Below are 24933 nucleotides of genomic sequence, written 5' to 3' on the forward strand. Positions count from 1 at the left end.
AATTAAAAAATTCAGTAAGACAAAACAAGCAACCACTGCCCCCGCTCCCCCGTCCAGTGCCCGGTCTATAGACTAAGTCAGCACCTGCCTTCTACCTCTTCTTTCCTGGCCTCTGCCCCCGAGTGGCAAGCCCTCGGCACTGTTTCAGCAATTCCATCACAGGCCTTGTCCAGCCATGCTTCCCGAGAGAATGAAGACATACTTTTATTTCTCTGCCACCTCCCAGGACCCACCACTCTGAGGCTTCCCCGTAAGCTTTGTGTCTTGCTTAGAAGAGCGTCAGATATGAATTAATGTGACTAAGACATGAATCACACTACCCTAGCTTTTCTTTCTTGTACAGGCTTCTATTGAGGAAGTATTACTTTTGCTCTTATACATGTGTGTCTCTTTCCATAGTCTTTAAAAAATAGTTATTGATTTATTTTCATTTAATTTAATTTAATTATTTTATTCACATGGGCGTTTTGCCTGAACATATGTCTGTATACCATGTGTATGCCTGGTGCCAAAGGAGGCCAGCAGCGGGTGTCAGATACCCTAGAACTGGAGTGACAGATGGCTGTGAGCCACACTTGTGTGCTGGTTATCAAACCCACATCCTCTGGAAGAGCAGCCAGCTCTCTTAACTGCGGAGCCATCTTTCCAGGCCCGTCTTTCTTCAATTATTATTATTCTTGATCAAATTCTCCTGCCACTGAGATCCCCTCTCAGCATGCCCAGACACATAGCGTGTTCTATCAAGTTTATCTTCTTGGTAGTATTTTTCCTGGAACCTTTGGGGGTTGGGGGGCAGTGCTGTCATTCTGAGATCAACTTTGTCCCATGTTGGGTTTTCCCCTTCCCTCTCTCTGTTTTTGGCAGTGTTTTGGTTCCCCAGGCTGCCTCTTGTTTTTCTCAGTTCTCTTCTTTCCAATGTTTTGTTGGAATCTATCTTGCAATAACTTCCTGAAGATTGGTAAGAAGGAGGCGTGTTTAAAAAAGGATTTATTTCTTTTTATTTCATGTGTATGTGTGCTTTGCCTTGCACGTATATCTGCGCACTGTGTGAATGCAGTGCCCACACTGGTCAAAAGAGGGCATCCGATCCCCCGGAACTAGAGTCATAAACAGCTGTGGGCCTCCTGTGGCCAGAACCAGGTTCAGCGGCAAGATCGGCAATCGCTCTTAACCACTGACCCGTCTCTCCAGCCGCCAAGGAGGCACATTTTTAAAGTTTGGCCTACCCAAAATGCTTCTCAAAATCTGGCCCACTGGAGCTCATGGATGCAATGCGGTTTAGTGCCTGCTCTGCAGGGCTCTGCAAACATTTTGCATTTATAACAGGTTACAAATCAAACAAAGAAAAACCGTCTGCGACCTACAAAGTTAAGAAAAAAAGAAACATGATTGACTGTGCCCTTGGCTACATCTCACCTGTAGCCTGGCTCTCTGAAAGGATGTTTTTCTAAAGACATTTGGGATCAAATCCATTCTGACCTTACCTTAGCGATAAAGCCTCGGCTAATTTGAAGTCTTTTCTCGTTGTTCTGTAGGGTGTTCGGGGTGAGCGTTCACACGGTGTAGATTTTTTTAGTAGTCTTCTGTCTCTGATGATCAGAGAGCATAGTCTCAGTGACCGCCGCCTTGGGAACTCACTGAAGCATGGCTGGTGAGCAGTGTGAGGACAGTTTTGTTAGATGCTTTAAAACAGTCTCTTCCAAGCTCACTGGGTGCAGTGTCTGCACACATTGTTCAGACCTTCCGTATTCCTTCTGGCTTTTCTTGCTCTGCTTGTTAAGTCATTTACTGAAGAAATGTGTTGGAACTCTCTCTGTGTATAGATTTAACTTCCTTCCTTATGTCAGTTTTGTACTGTATATCTTGAACTTATGTAATTGGATCACATAGATTTATTTTGCTTTTCGAGTGGACGCTTTTATAATTTTATAGTGTTCTTTTTTATATCTATTAGTGGGCACTGCCTTAGTCTCCCTTTACTTTAATTCTTTCTCTGTCCCTTACTGCATCACCCTTTTCTTTATGTATAGCTCTTATAAGCATCATAAATTGAGTTTTATATAGAAATGATCCTGCCTGACAATTTTAGTTTTTAATTGGCATACGTAGCCCATTTATATACAATGCAATTGTAGATACACTTGGTTTTCAAATCTACTATTTTAGGGCTGGGGAGATGGCTTGGTGGCTGAGACCATTATTGCTCTTGCAGAGGACGCCCCTGGGGACTCACAGACAGCTATAACTCAGTTTTAGGGAATTCAGTCCCTTCCCCTGACCTTCAGAGTGCCAGGCACGCATGTGGCACATGCGTATGCAAAGGCAAACACCCATACACACCAAATAAAGCAAATAAACCTATAGAATGTATTATTTTATTATTTCCTGTTTACCCTATCTGGTTCACTTCATATCTTTTATTAACCTTTTTGTATGAATCAATTGTTTTATAAGTTATTCTGTGTTCCTCTTTTATTAACTTGTACCTATTCATTTTTATACTTTTGATTTTTTATTTTTTTAAGATAGGTTTCTCTATGTAGTTCTGGCTGTCCTGAAACTCACCATGCAGACCAACCTGGCATCAAACTCAGAAAAAATTATCCCGTTTTTCTCTCCCAAGTGTATACCTCCACACTCAGCAAACTTTTATATATTATATCTTTAGCGATTTAAGTCCATAATTACAGCACATTAACTCATTGTTAAGCCCCTCTGGGATACATTAGGGAGCAGATGAAAAAAATAAAGAAACCTTAAGCACCACACCATATATTAGTAAGTGTATTTATTTGTTTATTTACTTTTTGTGGTACCAGGGTTTGAATCCAGGGTCTAACACATACTAAACCACTGTTGTACCTCTGATAGCTCCAGTAAACTTATTTTAATAGGAGCAGTTACAGAACCCTTGGCCGAGATGTCTCTCTGTATCAGGAGAATGTTACATTATGTGTTCTGTGTCTTTGTTTCCATAGCAGACTGCTGCTCTGCGTTTGCAAATGAGGACATTGAACAGAGCTCTCAAAATGCATCCTCTTTACCTTCTTAATATTCTGTTCTGCTTTTGTTGCTTTATAAAAATTCAAACAAGAAAATATTCCCCAAGTGGGATTTGTGGAGATCATGTGAGGAAAGGTGATTATTTAATCTCCTGCAGTCTGCATCATTTCCCTTCTCTTTCCTTTCTTTTTCAGATGGGCAAAGCATGTGGCCGAGAAAAATGGATACTTGGGGCATGTCATTCGCAAAGGCCTCAATGCCTACCTGGAGGGTTTGTGGTAAGCTCGGGGCCTGCAGAGTAAACGTCCTCAGCCCTTCATGTTCAACCTGTCAAAGCAGTCTTGGAAGAGCAAATCTTAAAATGCAACCCAAAAGAGCAATTTGCAGGGAGATCACAGTCTTCCAGTAATGAGATTCAGAGCCACACAGACTGATTGGCTGCTGATTGGAAAACATTGCATTTCCATGTTTAATTATACACAAAAATTAGTTCTCTAGGGCGGGAGTGTCCACATTCATCAAGTTGAGAGACACACACATACACTGACTTCTGTCTCCTCCAAACCTGTTTTTCTTGGCCGTAGAGTTAGAGATGGCGTGGCTGTCCCTGGTGAGAGTCCTCCTTACCCTGCCCGGTGACTGCCTGCTGGGTGGGAAGAAGATATACCAGCGTGTTGGGTCACGGCTCTGCCCTTCCCCTTCACAAATAGTGGGCTGCACCTAGGAACCCGAAGTTGTCAGATGCCCCCTTTCCGAGCTTTGCTCGGACAACCCATTCTGTCCTGAAGAGATGAGACACCATTCGGACCCTTGCAAACCCTGTCACTGTTCGGAGATCTTATAAATGGGCAGGCAGCTTTCAAATGCCATCTGCCTCCCCCCCTCCCCAACCCCCATTTTGTTTTCTTTTGTGGAGTCTAGCACTCTATCTTTGCTCCCTCGGGCCACATTTTCTTAGCTGGTTTATTGCCTAAATGATCCGGGTATTTCCATAATAACGAAAATGGATATGCAAATCATCAGAAATCCCCTCGGTCCACTGCCTCAAAGACATTAGACCAGACCTAGAATAGATCATGAACCTTAATTAAAAATAAAAGCACAGGCCCAAAAGGATGCCATTTCCCCTTTTGGTCCATGGCTAAACCAACAGCTCAGTGAGCAAGGATCTTAAATCAAAGCATGCTGGGAAATGAGGCTCTTGAAAAAGCACCAAATACAAATGTTTGTTTTGTCATCCTGGAACAGCTGATTATCAATAGCTTCCCCACGCATGATCAGGAAGAAGTTTCTGTAAGTGAAATGACTAGCCCCAGCTGTGTACATGCCTCAACACATCTGTGCTGTGTTATATCTTGTTTCCTAAGAATCTCAGCCCCAGGGCTGGGAGCAGTGCTCTGGAAGACTGAGGCAGGAAGATCACAAAAAGTTCAAGGCCAGCCAGCTCTACATAGTGAGTTCCAGGCTAGCCAAGGCTACTTAGCAAAACCCTGTCTGAAAAAACAAACAAGCAAACGAACAAAAACCGTCTCTCCAATCTATAACTTCGCTTTCAACCTCCCAGCTCTTCTTCTCACAGGCTTCTTAGGGTGAACTAAACACCCAGTTATCAAAATATTCTTTTGTGGTGTTTTCCTCAAAGAGGAAGGTGTCTGCAAACACCTCGAGGCCTGGAGACGCACCCTCAGATGTCCGCTGCCTGTGTTTCCACACAGAGGGTCTGCTGATAGCTTTGTTTCCTTGCCTGCTTTTGAATTAAACTTCACAAAGCACTTCAGCTCACACATTTTAAAGCCTGCCACGGAGGGTTACGCGAATGGGAATGTGCCGGGTTTATCTGCTTTCTTGAAACTCAGCCATCGTATGGGCTCTCTTGCACACACTGTGGGTGTCACTGGTAGAGAATGTGATGTGTGCTGCCCTGTGCTCGAATTTCTGGTTCTGTTGGGCCACTGCAGTAGGCTTCAGGGGTGGCTAAGTGGTTAAGGGTATGCAGGACACTTCTCGGGACCTGAGTTTGCCTCCCAGCACCCACAGCAGACAGCACACAACTAATTCCAGAGGAATGTCATACCTCTGGCCTTTGTGGGTGCCTGTACTCGTGTGCACATTCCTGCATAGATGGACAGACAGACACACAATTAAAAATAATAAAAATAAGAAAAGTTTAAAACCCAACTGTACAGAACTTTCAAAAAACAAAAAGCATTATTTAGAGAAAAAATAGATATAGTGCCTAAATGTAGGCCACGTCACCACTGACAGCAAGGATGGCAAGAGTCACGCTAGGGACCATTCACTGACCCTCCTCTTGCACGTGTATTTTCTCACATGGCTTGTGTTTGGTCCAGCTCCAGGCCTCTGCACTGGCCGTTCCTTCTACCCTGGAACCCTGCCCAACTCCTTTCCCCCTTTGTCCATCATGGGGCATGCCTGTTCCCAGCTCATCAGCTGTCACAGTGCCCTGCACCCGGGAGCACCCGGGAAGCAAGCGTTCAGAAACTTCTAAGTGAATTAACAAGACAAATAGATGAAGGATAGTGGCATTGTCTTTGAAGTTTCGGCTGAGGAAAAGATGCTACCTGGCTTGGGAGGCTTGCGACAGCCTTGATGGGAGGATTAGGGAAAATACAGCCTGAAGGATGGGTAGAGTGTTCTCTTAGCCAGGCAGGGAGCAGAGTTTCTAGCAAAGGAGACTTCGGGAGCAGAAGTAAAGAAAAAAACAAGTAAGATTGGAAAAATTTAAGCCATTCAGTTTGCAAGAGAGCAACTCTTGAATAAAATATAGTAAAGCCAGAGACATTCTGTTTGATGGGATTATGAGTGACAAAGTATCTACTTTTTACTTAATTGGCGACAGGAATGGAAAGAGGGCTAATTCAGAATCCCAGTGAAGGGAGTCAAGCCTTTGCACTGAACATGTGGCTCGGATCCGTTGACTGGTTTTCCTTTGTTTACCTAGTAGAGACCCACACAAAACAGCATGACATAGACATGAGCTCAGAAGCTAACAGTAAACACCAACAAGGTCTTCTCTAATAAAATAGTCATGAACTGAGGGGAGCAGTGCACGCCTTGGACCTCACCACTGAGTCAGAAAGTTCTCAGGTTCAAGGCCAGCCCAGGCTGCACAGTCAGTTCTAGGACAGTCTGGGCAACTTAGTGAAATCAAGGGAGGAAGAAAAGAGAAGAAAGGGAAAGGGAGAGAGGGCTGAGCGTGGTGGTAATCCCAGGACTCGGGAGGCAGGGGCAGGTAGATCTCTGTGAGTGCCAGGCCAGCCAGGGTTACCTAGGGAAGGATGGAAGCATAAAAGGAGGAAGGGAGGGAAGAGAGGATAGGAAGGGGGAGGAGGGAGAGACAATGAGCTTGGCTCTGGTCCTGTGCTGGTGAAGCTCCTGCAGGCTTCTCCCAGGCTGAGTTGTGCCGCCACCAGCCCAGTCCCTGGTCTTGCCAGATCTTCTTATGCACCCACCTCTTGTTGGCTTTTAGATTCTTCTCTCCATGGATGTGTTTGTACGCAGGGGGCCTAGTTTGGCCTACTTCCAGCCTTCACATTACTAGTCATGATACATGGAATTCTTCGACTGCTTTTTTCAAGCTAACATGCTTCTACGATTCAATCCCTGCCTCTAGATAACCTTGAGGCATACCCTCTGCTGTCACACACCAACATTCTCGTGTTCATGCATGTTTGTGTGCCCTTTGTGTTGTCTTGAAGCCCCATGTGGCTTGAAAATTGGGCCGGAGGGCCTGCTGATGATTAAACTTTCCAGTGGGGTCCCTGAGTCTCAGCAGAGGTGCCTGCTACCTATTCGGCCTCACAGTGCTGGTTGCCCCCGAGAATGCCTTCCTGTTGCTGTCCTGCCATCATGTATACACCTCTGCCCCTCCTCGTCCTTGCCAGTCTTAATCCTGATGCTAAGTATGGCTGATGCAATCAGTCTGCTTTTGAGACCTCGGTCTGACAGAAAAAAAAATCATCTATATCCATCACAGTGGGAAGATCTTTGTCAAAATATATTTGGAGTAAAGTGCTTCTAAGGCTGTCCTCCCAGCCCCCAGCCGTCCCCCCAGTAAACAGCCGCTGACTGTGAAGCACCTTCTGTTTTGCTGTAATAGAACTAAGGCATCCATCAATGTCCTCAGCCCCTGGACATTCTTTCTGAATTACATGTGTCAGTTTGATGCGCTTGTGGCTTTTTCTGTTGTTCTAAGATTTATGTGGGATTGTTTAAGGGAGGACCATGCTGGAGAAAGGGATATTTGCTGCATCAGCATAACTCGGAAGATAATATTGTCATGCCGGAGGCGGTCCTCAGACACTAGAAGAGTTAGCAAGGGTGGGCCACCCGTCATGTTTCATTTCCGTCCGCTTTATTTGTGCGTATTTTCTCTTCCAGCTGTGAGTTTCACTGCTCTTTGTCTTCAACGCACCCCAAATGCTTAACCCTAGAGATTAGCCAGTGTACAGCTGGCTTGCTGGGAGACAAAGAAGCATGCCAAGCTGAGGATGAAAGAGAGTCACCTTTTCGTAATGCAGCAATGAATTCCACTGGAGAGCCTAAGCGTCAGGTTCTTCTCCCCACCCCTCATCTTTCTTGTCTGAGCTGCTTCAGACATTAGCACAAAAGAGCACAGAGGAAATAGCATAATTGTTTGAGAAACCACTCAGAGGTGCTTCAGCTCACCATTTACAGCAGGTGGCCAAATAAGCCGTTACGAAGATGTATCATCAGGAAGGTGCTAGACATTTTATGCCAGGTCGGAGACGGAAGGCAGAGAGTGTGTCTCAGTCCATTCTCTGTGAATCCCTTCTTGTTTGTGCCTGTTCGCCGTCTCTGTCCCAGTGACTGCCGTGAAAGAGTTGGGCATCTGTGCATGGGAATACTAGTTACCCTTCTCAACCTCGAGGGACTTCACAGAAGAGCAGGAAAGCATTGAAGTCTACCTTCCGGGCAAATGCTGAGCAAATGTTTGTTCCAGAATGCACAAGCAGAAAATCTGTAAATAATACTTTCACATGATTTCTGTTGAGATAGTCAAGTGAATGCTAGGAGGTGACACATGGGAAGGTCTGTGTCTCAGAAGTCTGTGTGTGCATGTGTGTGTGTGTGTTTATGTGTGTGTGTGTGTGTGTGTATGTGTGTGTTTGTGTGTGTGTTATGGGGAGACAACAGGTGACTTGGAATATTTTCCTCTTTTGTTCCTCATCTTATTTGTTGACAGGATCCGGCTGAACGTGGATTCATCATTTCAGCTAGGCTGGCTGCCCAGCAAGCCCCTGAGATCTGCCTGTATCTGCCCTCTCTCATCTCAGTCCTCACCAGTTCTGGGGTTACAAACATATACTGTCATGCCTGGCTTTCTATGTCAGCACAGGGAGTCTGAACTCAGGTTCTCACGTGTCCACAACAAGCTCCTCTACACTGAGCCATCTCCTCAGCCCTTCTGAAATTTTAATATGTGGGGAAGGTTGGTTTGGAATGTCTCTTCCCCTGTAGACGTCGATTTTCAGGAGGAAATGTGATGACATCAGCCACGCAGGCATCTGGTGATTGATTCTGGCAGACGGTAGATGAGGTGGATTTCTGTTGAGCACTGATATTGACAGAGATGCTTTTGGACATCTCATTTTGATGGGGCTCAGTTCTTCCTTGATGGAAATGCTTTAGAATCCTGTAAACTTTCCTCTTGGTTTATATAATAATTGGACAACAGAAGACTCTCTTCTTCCAATCACCAAGGTAACCTGAGAGATGAGGCTGTGTCATTGTAAGCTTTCTCCTAGGGACTGTTCTTACGGAGAATGTCAATCTCACACTCACCTCTCACTCTCAGTTCTCATAGCCAGATGAGTTTTCTCTTGTTCAAGAGAAGCTCTTAGCATTTATGTTTTCATGTGGGCCGCATTTCATTTCTTCAAGGCCCAGATCTTGACCTTGGGCTGTAAGCCAGTATTGTGTCTTTCCTTTGTGAGCTTTTAAATTATTCATTCATTCATTCATTCATTCATCGATTTTTGAGACAGGATCTCTCTATGTAGTTCTGGCTGCTCTGGAGCTCTCCATGTAGACCAGGCTGACCTCAAACTCACAGAGCTCCTCCAGCCTCTGCCTCCTCTTCAGTGCTGGGACTAAAGGCAAGTGTCATGTCACCTGGCCCTCGTGCATTCTGGGTGGAAACCCAGATATGAGTACAACTCATTTAACTCTGATCTTGAGAACTGAGATCTTGAGACCTTGCCTAGCACACATAAAGCCCTGGGTTCAAGCCCCAGCACAGTGGTGGTGGTACACTCCTGTAATTTCAGTATCTAGCAAGTAAAAAGAGTAACACAAAGTTATCCTCAGCTCAGAGCAAGTTCAGGCCATTCTGGGGTACAGATACATAAAACCCCATCTCAAAAAGATGAGACAGACAGTCAGTCAGACAGATAGACAGACAGAGAATATGTAAGGATAGACCTTGTTGTGGAAGGAGGTAGCTTTCTGCTGGGTCCCGCTGACATGTTCTCTGGGGCCTGCTCTGTTCTGAGGAATTTGCTACCCAGGCTTGGTGGTTGGAGCCTGTGTGGTATTTACTGTACAGTTGTGGGCTTGTGACTTGTCTTTGCAGGGGGCACTGCTCAGCTGACCTCAGCTCTCCTTAGCATGAGCCACGGCTAATGGGTTGCTGCTTTGGGTCTCTCATAGGCTGAGAACTGGCTCCTTTTGTAGCCATAGGGCCCACGGCCCACATAGGTCTGACCGAAGGTCTGAGTGTCTAGTTTGATCTCCAAACACCTCTTTAAGATCTGGAGACATGGTCCTCCATAGCTGCTCCCCGACAGCTGTTTAGCAGAGATGACTTCAGACTGTTTGCCTGCTTTTGCCTCCCCCATACTCTCCCTCCTCTCCCCCCAGCCCACTTCCTAAGCGGAGCTAAAACGAAGAAGGCATTACCAAAATCAACTGCTCCGAGTGAAAAGTAAGCTTTGGGAACAACTACTTATGATTCATTTTTCCTCATAAACTGGATCACATGCATAATTAAGCAGGTAGTTTAAAAAAAATAAAATAAAAATTGCATGCACTCTCACCAAGTGAGAGAGGCACGATGAGTTGGCACTGACCAGGAGAGTTTTGTCTTCTGTATGTACATGTTTGTTTGTTTGTTTGTTTTCCCCAGGCCTCTGTTCATGGTAGGCAAGCACTCTACCAATTGAGCATCAACCCCCACCCAGCTGTTTGTTATTTTTTAGACAAGGTCTCATGTAGCATGGAGCCCAGACTGGCCTCCAATATCCTGGGCATCCACGAATGAGCCTGAACTCTGAACCGCCCTGGTCCTGCCTTCCAAGGGCTGGGACTGTGGACCCACTGCACCATCCTGTGACAGTATTCTAAGCGGCCACATCTGGACGCTACACCATGGAGTCCCCGCACCACTCACAGGCAGACAGATGTCATCTCCCGCTTCCTTTCTCCTGGTTCATCTGGGCAGCCCTCCCGTGAACTCCCGACGATAGAGTCTTTGTACATAGTTCTGACTCTTCCCTTTAGGATGAACCCCACGGGCGAGACGTGAAGGCCATGCTGTACACATAATGTTGATGCATCTTGGGTTGCCTCATCCTCCAGGGCCATCGTGTTCTCTTGCCTTCCCTCTGTCAGTGGGTGTAGGGCCATATCTAAATCCTAGGCAATTACTGGCTGTGTTCAACACTTATTTTGTTGTACATTTTGACCACTACTGTCAAGCACTTGTAAACCACTCTTCTTTGTCAAACTTCTAATGCATAACAAAAGCCCAGCTTAATTAAGCTTTTTCAGAACCCTAAGCCCTAGCAAGCCTTTCAAGAAACAGAGGGCTGTAAAGCTCGGGGATTTTTCTTAATACCACTCATCCTAAAAGATGAAGGAAGGCTTCGAGAACCTAGGGCCTGCCGACAGTCCCCAGCCTGCACGGCCACATGCCATTCAACCAGTAGAGGTAGCTGTTGTATCAAGTAGCTCCAGCCTTATCTGTCCCTTCAGCGTTTAAGGAAAAATAAATCAGTGCAGGCAGTATTTTTAACAACAGTATTTATTTAAGGGAGGGGGGGAAAAAACCTCATGATTTTGTGGTTTTAAAAACCTGCTTATTTTTGTGCCCTCTTATGTTTGAATATAAAGCTCTCTGAGTATTAGTAAGAGCCACTATATGAAATTTATTATTAATCATCTATTTTTAGGCACGAAGCTTTGCTGTATTATGTTTTAGCAGCAGAAACTGGAATTGAAGTGTCACAGACAAATTTAGCACACATCTGCGAGGAGCGGCCAGTAAGTAATGTATTCTATTCTTCTCTCAGTACAAGCTCTGAGGTTAAAGATAATGAATTGAGTTTTACAGAGGCGAAATTAGTCACTAGGCTGAGATATTAGTGAATTAACTTTCTCTCCCCTTTCCCTCCTAGGACCTGGCTGGAAGATACTTGGGCGTTAATTGTGTTTGGCGATACTATAATTTCTCTGTTTTTCAAATCGATGCTCCTTCATTTGGTATGTATAGCAAAACAGGTGCTAAACAGGGGTGTTGGGGAGGTTTTAATCTTTACTAACAGCGACCATCTAACAGTTTGATATGGAGTGTGATATTTCTAAACAATTAGGGAAGAAAGTGAAAAATGTCTGCTATTAAGGTCACAGCTAAACTGCTGTCAGCCTCCTGCTGTGTACGTCCTGCAAACCAACAACTTCTTCCAAACCAAGACATCTCTAAGGAGACTGCTGTTATGTTGCAGTTCCCTGGCTTACCCTTTGTCTTCCTGCCCACAGAGGGGCTCCTAGGCCCCTGGTCTCTGGGTAGAGGCCAGCCTCCAGGAACTACAGCGCCCAGTCTCCTTTGTTCAGGGCATTCAGGAGAAAGCCTGCCTCCTGGAGGCACTGTTAGAAGATTGCCTCATGGGAGGAAGGGAGAGGCCCAGGTTTACCTCCTGGGTTTTATCTTCTCTTTCCCCCAGCTTCTGGCAGGAGCCCTTCAGTGTTCTAGCCCCCACCAGGCAACTCTCTCATCTTTGGTCTCAGCTCTCATGGGTCCATGAAGCCCTGACAGTATCACATCCATCTTTTTGTACCTCCCTCTTGTACCCCAAGGATGACATTTGCTTCCTAAGCACTGATCCCCGAGTCATCTCCTATTTCCCATTCACCCTTTAGTGCTCCTCCAACACTGGCACCCAATTCCAATGGTGAAAGTCCTCTGTGCAGCCTCCAGAGACGGAGTCTGCTTTTCTCTTTTGGCGTTGAGTTATAGCTACACACCTAAGCAGATGAATTACCTGGCTGAAACAGTCAAAATGATACAGGATATATGAAGGACAGGCCACAGCACTGCAGCTGTGATACATACTCAACGGCCTCAACTCATGGGTTAGAACCTGCTGATGGAGGTTCTCCCAAGCAGATCTGTTCAGGGAGCCAACAGGGGAATACAATATGTCTATGGATAGAAGAGCTTTGGACATAAAACTTTCATCAAAGGAAGTGTAAAGATATCTGTTCAGCTTTCTGTTGCCATGATAGAAACACCTTGTAAATGTAGCTTGGGTAGAGAAGTGTCTATTTGCCATATACATCCAGGTCACATTCTATCAACAAGGTAAGTCGGGGTGCAGGCATCCTCAAGGCAGGATCCTGGAGACAGAAACCAGGGGGGAATGCTGCTTGCTGGCTTGTTCGCTGGCGCTCTAATTTGATGGCTTACATTTATTTTATGGACTTTCTTATATAGCCCAGAACCGCCTGCCTAGGGTTGGTGTCGCCCATGGTGGAATAGGCCCTCCTGCATCAATCACTAATCAAGACAGTTCTTCACAGACATGCCCGCAGGCCAATCTGACCTAGGCTGTTCATCAGCTGAGGTTTTCCTTTCAGGTGACTTTAGGTTGTATCAATTTTACAGTTAGAGGCTGACAATTAAAGCTAGAACAGGGTTTTACAAGCACATGTAAACATACTATTACAATGATTTAACATGTTGGTCTACAATAAGGGTGTCAACATGTGGGCCAAGATTGCATAGAATATTGTCAAAATTAGAATCATAAACTTTCTTAGAATAGTATGAGCTATTTTGGGTTTTGTTGTTTGTTTGAGACAGTGTCTCACTAATAGTGCAGGATAGTCACTATTTCTGACTATCCTGGAGTTCACTATGTAGACAGGGCTGGCCTCGAACTCACAGAGACCTTCTTACTTCTGCTTCCCAAATGCCGGGGTTAAAGATGTGCGCCACCACACCAATTCATCATTGTGACATTTTTTGCATTTTTTCCTGCAACTTGATTGCATGGTTTCTAGATCATGAAATTTTAGATGACAATGTCATATCACAATGTCACTCAAAATAGGCATATATGCTCTCCCAACCTATGGGGAACAAATTAGACACCCCTGGAAAACCATTTGACAAGTAGATGCATGGTGTGTGTTCTGCAGCATATTTGAAAATGGGAGACCTTTACTACTATGGCCACCAAAATCAGTCCCAAGATCTGGAGCTGTCTGTGCAGATGTACGCCCAAGCAGCCCTGGATGGAGACTCCCAGGTAAGCACGGCAACTGTCTCTCAAGGCCCAGGACCTAGCAGCCTTGAGGAGCTTCAGAAGCATGGCTGGATGTCACTGCACACGCTTCCCCACAGTTCTATGAGGCAAATCTTGACAGAGCACTGGCTGTGTTCCCCACCCCTCCCCATGCCAGTCTCACACCAAGCCCACAGGGCTGGAATTTCCACACTGTGCTTTACCCAGAGAAAGGTCAAGGTAATATATCACTCAAGGTCAAATAACTGACTGTAAGCAAAATAGCCCAGGCTGCGCCTCTGTTGGAAACCTACATTATTTCTACCACATTCTATAATACTAACTCAAGGCATAGAAACTCAAGACCCTAGAGGTGAGGCCACAGGAGGAAGTGGTTTGCCCACACTGAGTCAAGTCTTGAGTGATAGGACTTGATCCCAATGACCTTTTTGGAACCTTATCTTTTAATTTTAATTTCAGGCTTAAAGAAAGGTTATACAGAACCCAGAGTTCCCAGCACCATTCATCCAGCCTCCCTACTGTATCTCTCTTCCGGCCACATGCCCTGTTGAATGAAGACACTGACAATGGGGCAGTAGAGTTGCTTAACTCCAGGCTAATTACGTTTCACCGGTTTCCCAGTGTCCCCTTTCTGTTCTTTCTGTTCTAGGACCCCAAGCAGGATGCCACATGACATGTACATGTTACCTTTCTTTCCAGTCCCCAATCTGTGATGGTTCTTCAGTCCTTCTGGGTCTCCATAACTTTGAACTTCTGAAGGGTCCTGGTTAGATAGTTTGTAGAACAACCCTCTCTTTCTTTGAGTCTGTTTTTTTGTTGTTGTTTCTTTGTGAATACATCAAGGTTATATATGTGGGGCAGGAATACCTCTGGAAGCACAGTAGGTTCTTCCAGCACCTAGGAGGCAGATGCAGGAGGATTGGGAATTTCAGACCAGTTTAGGCTGCACAGGAAGGCCCTTGTCTTGGAGGGAGAGCATCATACCAGGAATGCATGCAGTCAGAATGCCATATTGGTGGCAACCTTATTTTAGCTACCTGGTGGGATAAAATACCCTGACCAAAAGAAACTCATGGGCAAAGGGTTTTGGTTCTATGTGACAAGAAGTCTGGCTTGTCACAGAAGTGAGGCTAGTCTGTAGGGTATAAAGACAAGCCCCAACGGCCCACTACCTCCAGGAAGGCTCCAACCCATCTAGGTTCTACAACCTTCTCAAACTGTCCTGCCAGCTGGGGACCAAGATCTCAAGCGCATGACCCCTTGGGGGACTCCACAACTGGTGACTTCTGTGAAGTTAATATTTTTGCATTTCTAACTCATGAATATCTTAGGGAGATAGGTCAGAACTGTTCAAGCATCTTGCTTACCTTTCAAAAGTTTGCCCAGGAATCTTAGGAGATCTTGTCTTCAACAGTTGCTAGCTGTGTCTCAATGGTACATCTTTTCTTTTCTCATCTCCTTTTGGCTTCCTAATTGGAGGTATGTGAAGATCTCAGATTCTTTTCTACACTGAAGGATGGGAAGGTTGCTGCCTGCTTGTGTGAGTGGCTGGCTAGTGTGTGGTCACAGAGCAAACTCAGTTCTGCCTCAGCCTTCTTTTCTTTCTCAGAGGCATTACATCAGTACAGTTCTGTGCCTGGATTAAAGACTCCCACATCTCTCCGACTCAGTTACTTGTAGATGATGAATCACTAAACCCTCACTCAGGTCTCCATTTTTTCATCTATGAACTGGGGTCATTATAGCCCTTCCCTCGGGGGATGGAGTATTAAATGAGGTGTTTGTTATAAAGCTCTAATCCCATGTCAAGTATGCTTAGTGAACATGATCTATTGATTATTATTTCTTCCAGATCTGCCAAAGATACAATCTTGGTTATCAGCCATCATTTACAATTAAGTCTGATAAACTGACTTTCAATTTCGCTGGTTTGTTTTAAGGAAAAGTATATTTCAAAGCCAGTATTATTTAATCTTAAAAGGCAAAAAAAACCAAACAAACAAACAAACAAACAAACAAAAAACCTAAAATCAACAAGTGTACCTCAAGTTCTGTGGCAGGGTCTTTTATTTATTCCTTTTTTACCTTTGTTTATTGATTTGTGTGTTTAGGGGTAAGCATGTTATATCATGCATACAGAGGTCGGAGGACAAGTTTAAGAGAGACAATTGTCTCCTTTCCCCATGTGGGTCCTGGGGATTGAACTCAAGTCATCAGGCTTGGTGGCAAGCACTTTTAGCCGCTGAGTCTTCTCTCTGGACTAGGACTTTCCTCTTCTTCACAATGTCTTCATGTTCCCCCAGACTCCACCCACCAGCTGTGACTGTTACATCATCTCCAGTGTGGGTGCTACCTTGAAAATAATCTTAACACTGGGTTGATACACTTTGTACATGCTACCATACAGTCTCCTTCACTGGTGCTCACTGATGAATGCTTAGTCTTTTGTTTGGCAACGTATTGATTAAACAGGTATTGATCCAGTCCTACTGTGTTACATACAGTTCAGTGGTGAGGATAAAAGGCGAGGACAAAACAAAACAACAACAACAACACTATTCCTGCTTTCTTGGGACTGACAGTCTCCCAAGGAGGAGCTGGGGAGTGCCTCCTCTTCGGCTGTAATGAACTTTTGTGTCTTCACCTTTCCCCCCTCATTTGAATTCTCAGTTTATGCTGAGAAAGCCTGTTGTTGAGTCACAGAGTGTCAATGGTTTTATGACTACACAATAGGATATTGCTGGTTTATATTTTCCAGCCATTATCTCTGTGAGCAGTAGATTAGCAGAGGATGATGACAGAAACCTTGTCAACACGGATAGTTTAATTCTGTTAACTGAGTAACTACAGGCTGATAGTTGATTCTCTTTTCAAATTGCTTTTACATAATTACTAGTAAAAAGGACTGTTTCATCTGCATGTGTTGATGATGAATCCTCATCATATCTTTTTTATGTGGATTCTTTACTCTTGTTCTTTGCCTGGTTATCTATTGGTCCTTTGATACTTTTTAAAACTCAAGTCATAATTAGTTCTTTATATATTCGCCTACTTGATAATGAACCTTCCGCCACTGCGCTGCATACAAATGCTTGCTCTTCCAGCCTAGTTGCCACTTGTTTTGATCTTATTTTCCCATTGATCAGAGTCCTTACAATTTTATAAGCACTTTCTCTTTTTTCTTCTAACACTTAAGGCTTTAAGAGTGCCATTTTTTCAAAGAGAGGAGAATGGAGTATATTCTACTGAATGTGTGCATGCGTCTGACAGGCGCTTCATACTCATCTCGAGGCTATTTGGCAGTGTGCTGGAGGTTGAGTGGAGTCTCTGGATCCTGTGCTCTTGCATTTGAATCCCTGCTCTTGCACTTGAATCCCTGCTCTGCCATTTTCTGGCTGGGTGACCTTGAGAGCATCCCTTAACTTCTTTGTGCCTCAAATTTCTTAATCTGTCAGATAAGGAGGTGCTAGTTCCAACGTTGATCCCTGGTTATGAGATGAAGTGAACCCTGCCTCCCACACAGCAGGTATTCACAAGCCAGCTGCTGTCTGTCATGTCAGCCATGGCTGCTGCATGGACTGGTGTTGAATCTGGTAGATACAGCATGTTTGTGGCCTATAAATTATTATCAGCAGCCATTGAAAGACAAGGTCAAAGGGAGGCCATTAAAAGATGACTAGGTATTCTTTGAAAGGCCACCCCAGTTTTTCTTTGTGGATTTCTAGTAGTAAAGGCCACTTTACTTTTGGGGGGCATCTTGGTCTGGCCACATAGCCTCATGCTGGAGGGATTGTTTCGTTCTGCTGATTTAATAGTTCCCACATTTTTAGACACATCTTCACCATCGGGCTCTTGAATGGCAGACTTTTAGTAGAGCTACATAGACCAAAGGATAGGTCCTGCTCCGAGGCTAGGAAGCAAAGTATAGAAGAAAGAGGAAGGAAAATACCCCATTACTGAGGTTTGCACCAAGAGGAATCATGGGAGGGTTTCTATACTTACCCAGAACATCTCAAATGCGTGCTACGCATTGTTTATCAGGTGTCCAATAGGCTGTTTGTGATCCTTAAGCAATGAACTTAACTCAGCATTTTGGCTTTGTTCGCAATGCAAGGACTCATTCCCCCAAATTCTGTATAGGATTTGGAGTGGAGAAGGGTGTCTCACTTTCCTGGCATTTGAGCAGATGGGCTGTATGTAGCATTCTTTGAGAACCTCCCCACTCTCCTGCAAATAAATTTCTCAGATGCATATATTTAGGAAAACAATTCATCAATGAACACAACAAAACCATCTGGCTCTAGGGACTGTGAAAAAAAAATCGGAGGTTGTAAAAGTTTACATTGTGGTGGAAGGGCGTGTGTCTGGGTTTTATTCCAGGAGTTACTGAGCTCAGCTCTGCTCTGTTTTTTAGGGGTTTTTCAACCTGGCTGTACTGATAGAGGAAGGTGCTGTCATCCCTCCCCACGTTCTGGAGTTCTTGGAAATTGAGCCATCACTTTATCCCAGTAACGCCTCCATACTCCGGGAACTGTACGAAAGGTGAGCACTGAGCTCCTCTAGTTCCGTGGAGTGAGTGATGCTTTGACCTTAATTCAAGCTAGCAGCACCCCGATGATGTGACATCAAGTGCTAGAGAATGTCTCCAGGATTGCTTCTGTCAGAGAGCCTTTAGCTAAGCCCAAATGCTCTCCCCTTTCTGTTGAGCTTCAAGTTCATCATAGAATGTTCTAGATCTGAAGTTCAAGTGCTGACCAAGACTTTCCATAAGAGTGGAAAAAAAAAATCACACACCTGACTAGCTCACTTTTCTAGAAGATAAGGAAGCCATCCTGGACTTTGGATAGACACTCAGGAATACTGGTTGGGTAGATCCTGCGGTCTTCCTTAGGAATGAGGTAGAAGTTAGAAGTTTCTGCTAGGATCTCCACACACCAGGTCAGGCCCGAAGCACTTAGAATTAATTAGCTTCATTCTCTGTCACTATCTTGAGGGAGTTTGGGTATGCGAAAGCAAACAGGTATGGGTGTGAAGGACTGGTCATGACTGGTGTCAGCAAAGCCAGTGATACCACAGGTGCCCTGGGCTTTGCTCGCAGGTGCTGGAGTCTCAGTAACGAGGAGTCCCTTAGCCCCTGCTCCCTGGCCTGGCTTTACCTTCACCTGCGGCTTCTCTGGGGTACTGTCCTGCACTCTGCCTTGGTGAGTATCTTCCCCCAGCCCTGCCCCAGGCCCTGCCCTTCCACAGTCATCTGACACATGCTCCAAATGTCTGCAGATCTACTTCCTGGGAACCTTCCTGCTGTCTGTGGCGATCGCCTGGATGGTGCTTCACTTCCAGTGTGTCTCAGGTAAAGCAGGAGGGAAGGGGGGTGGGGCTGCCTTTTCCTCCTCCCAGCAAGTGCCATGCCTTCTCCTCACATTCTTGTTCATGATTCTGTTTCTTTAACATGGTCATGCATAGTGCAAAGTAGTCCTTACAGTGTCTCACAGTCCCCGGCTGTCAGGGAGCCTCAGACTATTACAGTTCTCAAATTAGTTGGGGTTTTGTCTGTCTATCTTTTGAGCTTTAAACAACAACAACAACAACAACAACAAAGGAACTACATATGCTTGAAAACCTTATTTTGAACCTGGCTGCTGTATACCCACTCATTCCGACGTGCAGTCGAAGGTGTTAGAGAGTAACGCATGAGCATACCTAGCTAGTCCCGGGGAGACACGGAGGAGAGTCCACTTTGGTTCAAGCTAGCGTAAGTAAGTCGTTAATGGAATGAGGACTCTCACCAGTTCTGCTTGGGCTTAGACTCCAGACTTGGGTACTCATTAGCTGGGTGACTTAATCCAAGTTACTCAACCTTTCTGGTCTCCCAGTTTCTCATCAATCAACAGAGTCTAACATAACTTCCAAGGGATGTAAAATGAGGGGGACATTAAAAAATGCATATAAGATGCTTATCCTAATGGCAACTGTAGTTAAATGAGAGCAGTTTTACTTAAATGGCACATAAAACCCTCTCAATGAACGTTAGCTATTTTGTTTGTCTCCCTAGGGTTAAAGGATGGCCCAAGTCCTGCCATTCATATTGATATTTTAAATGTAGCAGACACTCAACCCTGCAAATGTCTCTTGGTGGAAAGTGACACATTTCCACCATCTTGAATGGCAACAAGAAAAGGAAATATATCACAGAGACCAACAGAGACACTTACAAATGGGTAAATTAGGGGTGGGCTGGCATCGGAGTGCTCGAATGGCCGTTATTTGTGTAACAGATAATCAAGAGTGAAAGCAGTGAGTCGGCCTCTCTCATAGGCAAATGCAGGGTTGTCTTTTTCTCATTTACCCAAGGAGGTGCCGGCTGTCCTCCGCAGCCCTGCCAGGCTGGAGGCCTCGTCCTCTGCCCCGGAATAAATCTCCCTAGGGCAAATTCTGTCTCGTCTCGGAATTTGTTGCCAGGTAGAGCACATTTATTTTGCATCTTGTCAGTGTTTTCCATTTCAAATTATCTTTGTCATTTTTACTCTGTGGAAATACTGTTATGACTATTATGAATGCAGTTCTGTTAGGGTTGCCGAAAATTGACTTGATGGTTTTATGCCAGCTGGTAGCCATGAAAATTCATGGGCGGGTGGGAGCAGCCTCATCAGACACTGGCTTCTCCCTGTCTTCCAGTCTTCATTAGCAGTCCCTCTGCGTCCTTGTCTCCCTGTCCCTTCCGCTCTTTCATATTTCATATATATTGTCCCTTCCCATCTCACCTTGGGTCATTTTGTCACATGTTTTTCCTTCACTTTTCAAACTTTTTCATTTGCTTTTCTATAGTATATCCTCTCTTTTCTTCTTGATAACCACAGTAGATTGTGTTGGGAAAAGATCTTAAAAAGAATTTAATTCTACTTGTGGCATGTTACAGATGCGGAAACTGAGGCCAGAGGGGTGAAGTAGCTTGTTTCACTAAGGAAATGAGGCCCAAAGGGACGTACGACGTAGAATCCAAACTTGCTTTCAAAAAATCTCAATACTTTAAAATGCTGTAGACTATCTCAAACTAATTGCCCCTTTCACAGTAGGAATGGCTCCTAATTGGTTTTAGCATCTTGAAATAAAATTCATAATTAACCTGCCCACACACATATTTGCCTTAAGAGCACTGTAAAGGATAATTAAAAGAAAATAACTTATTACAAAATAATGTTTCTGTATGTAAATTCTAGCCCATTGCTTCCTAGTTTTACTGGCATACGAATCATGCAGGAATCATACCCAAGTAAGCCTAAATTAGACATTTGTAGCAAGCCTCTGGGCAATGCCCACACTGCCATTCTGTAAAGCAGGCTTGGCCCAGGAGTGGCAGGAGTGAAAAGGAGAGGCTCAATGCTTCCAGAATGTGGCTGTCCACAGCAGTCCCACCAGCCCTGGGAGAGCTCACGCTGAGAGCAGAAGCATCTCTTTCACTCTTGGTGTCTAAAGGCCTTATCCAGAGTGAAAACATGCCAGCCATTTTGAAATAATGACCCAGGAGAGCCGGATCACTGAAGGGGTGATGGGCAGGGGATAGCGACACGGAAGAGTTGGCTTCCTGGAGGCCAAAGCTTCTGGCACTGGTATCTCCTTGATGAACTGATGGAGCCCACGTTGTCTCTTCTTTGTACCACAGGAAATGGAGGTGTGGATGGCTGGTACTTGTGGCAGATAAGGGCATGAAATGGCCATAGTAATTCACTCTGGGCGCTAGTCAATAGTCAATAAGGAATGCAAGGACTTGAAAGCCAGGAGCCTCTCCCAAACAGCCTGGGATGAGGAGTGCCACTAGAGTTGGGGTTCTTATTCGTTTCAGGTTTTTTTATTTGAAAAAAAAATCAATTGATCTGAAATTTTAATGGTTTATCAACAAGCTGTTTATATCTGTTGGGTGTTCGGTTCCAGCTAGCCTCATTTTTTTTCTCCCAAGTTTGTATGATGCTCTGTGATATATATTCAACATGCCACATCCTGTGTCATGTGAAACAGTCCATGGTCAGTGGTGCAGGACAGAAGTTAGCCATGCCACCAGTGGGGAAGGGAGCTGCTAAGATTGTGGGCTGCTGTTACTTGGGGGACAATGTTCAGCAAGGCAGAGGCTTGCTTGTGGTGCCTCTGTTTCCTCTTCTGTAAACTGAAGGAAAGAGTATTTTGCCTGTGTCTGTCTGCAGCTGAGAGAACCAAATGAGGTGACTTGGTGTATGACAGCTGGTAGCTGTCAGAGTCCATACTATCCTGTGGGGCATTTCGCCTGCAATTAGAGAATCCTGCCGCAAGGAGGCAACCATACATAACTTTTGCCTCTGTACTAGTTAACTGAAACTGGAATGCTTTTGCTATATATGCTGTGGGACTGTTACTTCAAAAACATTTAAACAAAGGTATTAACGAATCCAACCCAAGTAACAAGACAGGAAAAAAGTACTGCCACTGAGGAAACTCATTTATGGTTGCCTGCCTTCCTCAAGGCAGCTACATCTTTCAGGAGATCAGGACTTCTCAGGGTAATAAGGTCCCCAGAGTTACTTGACTGCCACGGGTCTGAGAGCAGAACTGCTATTGCTCCAGGCCTAAACAGCTTCTGGGCCACCCTGCTTGGGCACCTTCATCTAACCACAGAACCATTAGCATTTTCCTTGGAGCCTTCCAGGTTCAGATTGCTCAAGGGGAAAGGAGGGGGCATTTTGCTAGAACAATCCACAGACAGTTCAGTCCCTCTCTCAGACTCCAGAAGAGCTTTATTTCACTGCTTTTGAGAGCATTCCCAAAGCACTCTCCTCCCCCTCCCCACCAAGGACACCAACCATAATTACTTTAATGGAGCAGCAGCCATTTTGAAACCCCAAAAATATCCCAAAGTAAAGTGAGTCCAGAGCCATGTCCACCTGGGCCTCTGCAAATATCCTGGAGCCTGGCTGCCTGCCTGAAGGGAGGTGAAAAAGAATGAAAAGAGAAAACAGAAGTGCCATTTCAAAGAAAGAGTCGGTTTGAAAAATTGATACTTGAAATCACAGACTCAGAAAGACTCTAAATCCTGAGTTCTTAAACCCTGAAACCTGAGTACTGGCACGAAGCTTCAAAGATGAATGTTCCATAGCTGACTGTGTATAACAGGTTGCAGTCAGAATTCGGGGGCACTAAAAAGATCACTTAAAACTACCTTTCAATCTATGCATATATAAGGTTTATAAACAAAACAATGAATTTCACACTTTGACTTGAGGCCATAAGATGCCTCATTATGCATAGTCTAACCTCAGCCCATGATCTGAACTCTGAAACCCATCTGGTCCCGTTCATTTCCAACCAAAGAAATCCTCTGTCTTCAGCATGACTCTAAGCTTAATGTCTGAAGAACATGCAGCAGAAAACACGGTCTGTGTAATTCCCACCTCCCAGAGATGACTAGGTACTCTAAGCCCGTGCCATCCCGTCCCCACACTGCCCATGTATGCTGACTCAGCCTTTCGGGCTGTGGTTAGCCTAGATTTTTGTTTTGTTTTGTTTTCATAACATAAGATCATCTAAGTGAGATTAATTAAACCTTTGTCTGCTCTGTTCCTGTCCCCTACATTTCCAGCTAATGAGGTTTCTGCTAAAAGTGCAGTGAAGTACTACACAAAGTGCTCCTGAAGAAAGCTGAGGGTCTTGAGGTCAGAGATTCCACAGCAAAGACTCTTCCCCATCTCTCCTAGCCCCCAACTCTAGGCACTTATCAGCGCCTACCAGCACTTAGAACCAGTCTAGTGACAGGAATCCCATACGTGCCCTGGACTCTGTGGCCTCCTGAGGACTGACTCATATGTAGAGTGAGATGTCTCATGCCACCTCGTTGCCCCTCGTTCTTACCAGTGGCCTGCCATTTCAAAGCACGCTGTCCTAGTCCTGTTGCAGCCCGCGCCCGATCGACTGGCAGCCAAGTAGAAGCACCGTCTCTAACGGGTCATCGTACCGCTGTTTTGTTTTCCACACAGTCTCGCATAGCCTTTGCCAGCCTCAAGCTTGCCATGTAATAGGGCATGACCTTGAGCTTCTGATCCTCCTGCCTCTCCCTCCCAAGTGCTCAGATTATAGCCCGGCGTCTCTACATCCAGTTTGTGTGGTGCTAAGGATGGAAGAAAGGGCTTCATACATATTAGGCACTTGTACTTCCAAGCGAGCTACACCCCAGCAGCACTTTTTCAGTAAGGAGTTAGATAATAATTGCTTTGGCTTTTCCACTCTGTCCCTGGAAACCTGAAGCAGCCATTGTGGCTGGGCCTCTAAGAAAACTGTACTGTGGACACATTTGCATTCCAAATGTTTTCACATGTCACGAAATCTTATTCTTGTTTTGATTTTTGTTCTCCCATTTAAAGGTGTAAAAACCATTCTTAGATCATGAGCCAAACAAAAACAGGCCCCAGGTCCTGTGTGTACCAGCTCCTGATTGTTCTTGCTAATGTATATAAAATGATCCCCCAGCCAGCAAGTGATCATTCCTCTTTGGCTTTGGAATACACTCTGTAATTTTTTTTTTTTTTTTTTAAGCAGCACAATGATATTCCTGGTTACCTTGATTCTAGCCCAGTAATGAAATTAGCATGCATTCCAGGTGAGCAGAGACAAAGGGGCCACTTTAAAATTAGGGCATGCGGTAGGGGGGTTCATGCAGTGATTGCAGCCCCCACAAAGATAATAACAAACTTGCTGTGGAAACAGCCGTCGGTCATTGTTGTCCCGTCCAGGGGGATCAAGTGGTGGCGGCGCTAACTAGGCATTCTTTCTACATTTACACATTAGCACTTTTTGTTTTAATCAGAAAACCAATTGCTGGTTTATCTTGTTACCATGGTGACTTAGACGTTCCCTGAGCTTGAAAGTCCATCCCTTAGTGTTATATTAACTTTCATGGAGGTCACTGGGAAGGCAAATCCTATAGCAAAAGGGGCTCCAGACACCAGCTGCTCCAAGCCTTCCATGGAAGAACCGGGGATTCTAACACATTAGAAACATCCACAAGCTGGTATCTCGCCCAGGGATTGATAACAGCAGGCAACCATAGCACCAGGCCTGGGCCACCTGACCGTGGCACAGTGGTCTTTGAACCACATCACTTGGTCACCTATCTCTAAGATTTTAATAGCCCTATTGATATTCCACCATTCCACAGCACCCTGGCCTCTTCCCTAGTGTCTGATTCCACATCTCCTGTAGATGGTGGAAGAGGCCCTAAAGGGAAGTCCTGTCCATAGACAGAAAAACCGACCTCCTAGGAGGCTCAGGCCCCATCTTCCTGAAGTGGCCCTTGGGGTGGCCACACATAGACATGGAGCCATTGAAGAGTTGTTTGTCAGTA

The 24933-nt window shown here is 45.1% G+C and overlaps 1 protein-coding gene and 1 long non-coding RNA gene across 10 annotated transcripts in view; one reads left to right on the top strand and one right to left on the bottom strand.

Moving 5' to 3' along the window:
- Positions 1-24933, top strand: part of Sel1l3 (SEL1L family member 3) — a 110761-nt gene that overhangs the window by 82759 nt on the left and 3069 nt on the right. The window contains exons 17-23 of the mRNA XM_021644299.2: positions 3198-3281; positions 11217-11307; positions 11442-11526; positions 13465-13574; positions 17986-18113; positions 18670-18772; positions 18849-18921. Coding sequence (XP_021499974.1) covers positions 3198-3281; positions 11217-11307; positions 11442-11526; positions 13465-13574; positions 17986-18113; positions 18670-18772; positions 18849-18921 — 674 coding nt within the window. The remainder of the gene's footprint in view (positions 1-3197; positions 3282-11216; positions 11308-11441; positions 11527-13464; positions 13575-17985; positions 18114-18669; positions 18773-18848; positions 18922-24933) is intronic.
- LOC132646786 (uncharacterized) lies at positions 3200-23620 on the bottom strand. 9 transcript variants are annotated; one of them, XR_009585035.1, is made up of 6 exons: positions 23445-23620; positions 14939-17481; positions 14259-14468; positions 10436-10649; positions 3569-3646; positions 3200-3330 (listed from the first exon to the last, which is right to left on the bottom strand). It is a non-coding gene; the product is annotated as an uncharacterized LOC132646786 (long non-coding RNA). The 9 variants fall into 9 exon arrangements; XR_009585036.1 differs by lacking the exon at positions 10436-10649; XR_009585037.1 differs by lacking the exon at positions 10436-10649 and having other exon boundaries at positions 3569-3649.

This window comes from Meriones unguiculatus, chromosome 12, assembly GCF_030254825.1.
Source record: "Meriones unguiculatus strain TT.TT164.6M chromosome 12, Bangor_MerUng_6.1, whole genome shotgun sequence".
In the NCBI taxonomy this organism is placed as follows: Eukaryota; Metazoa; Chordata; class Mammalia; order Rodentia; family Muridae; genus Meriones; species Meriones unguiculatus.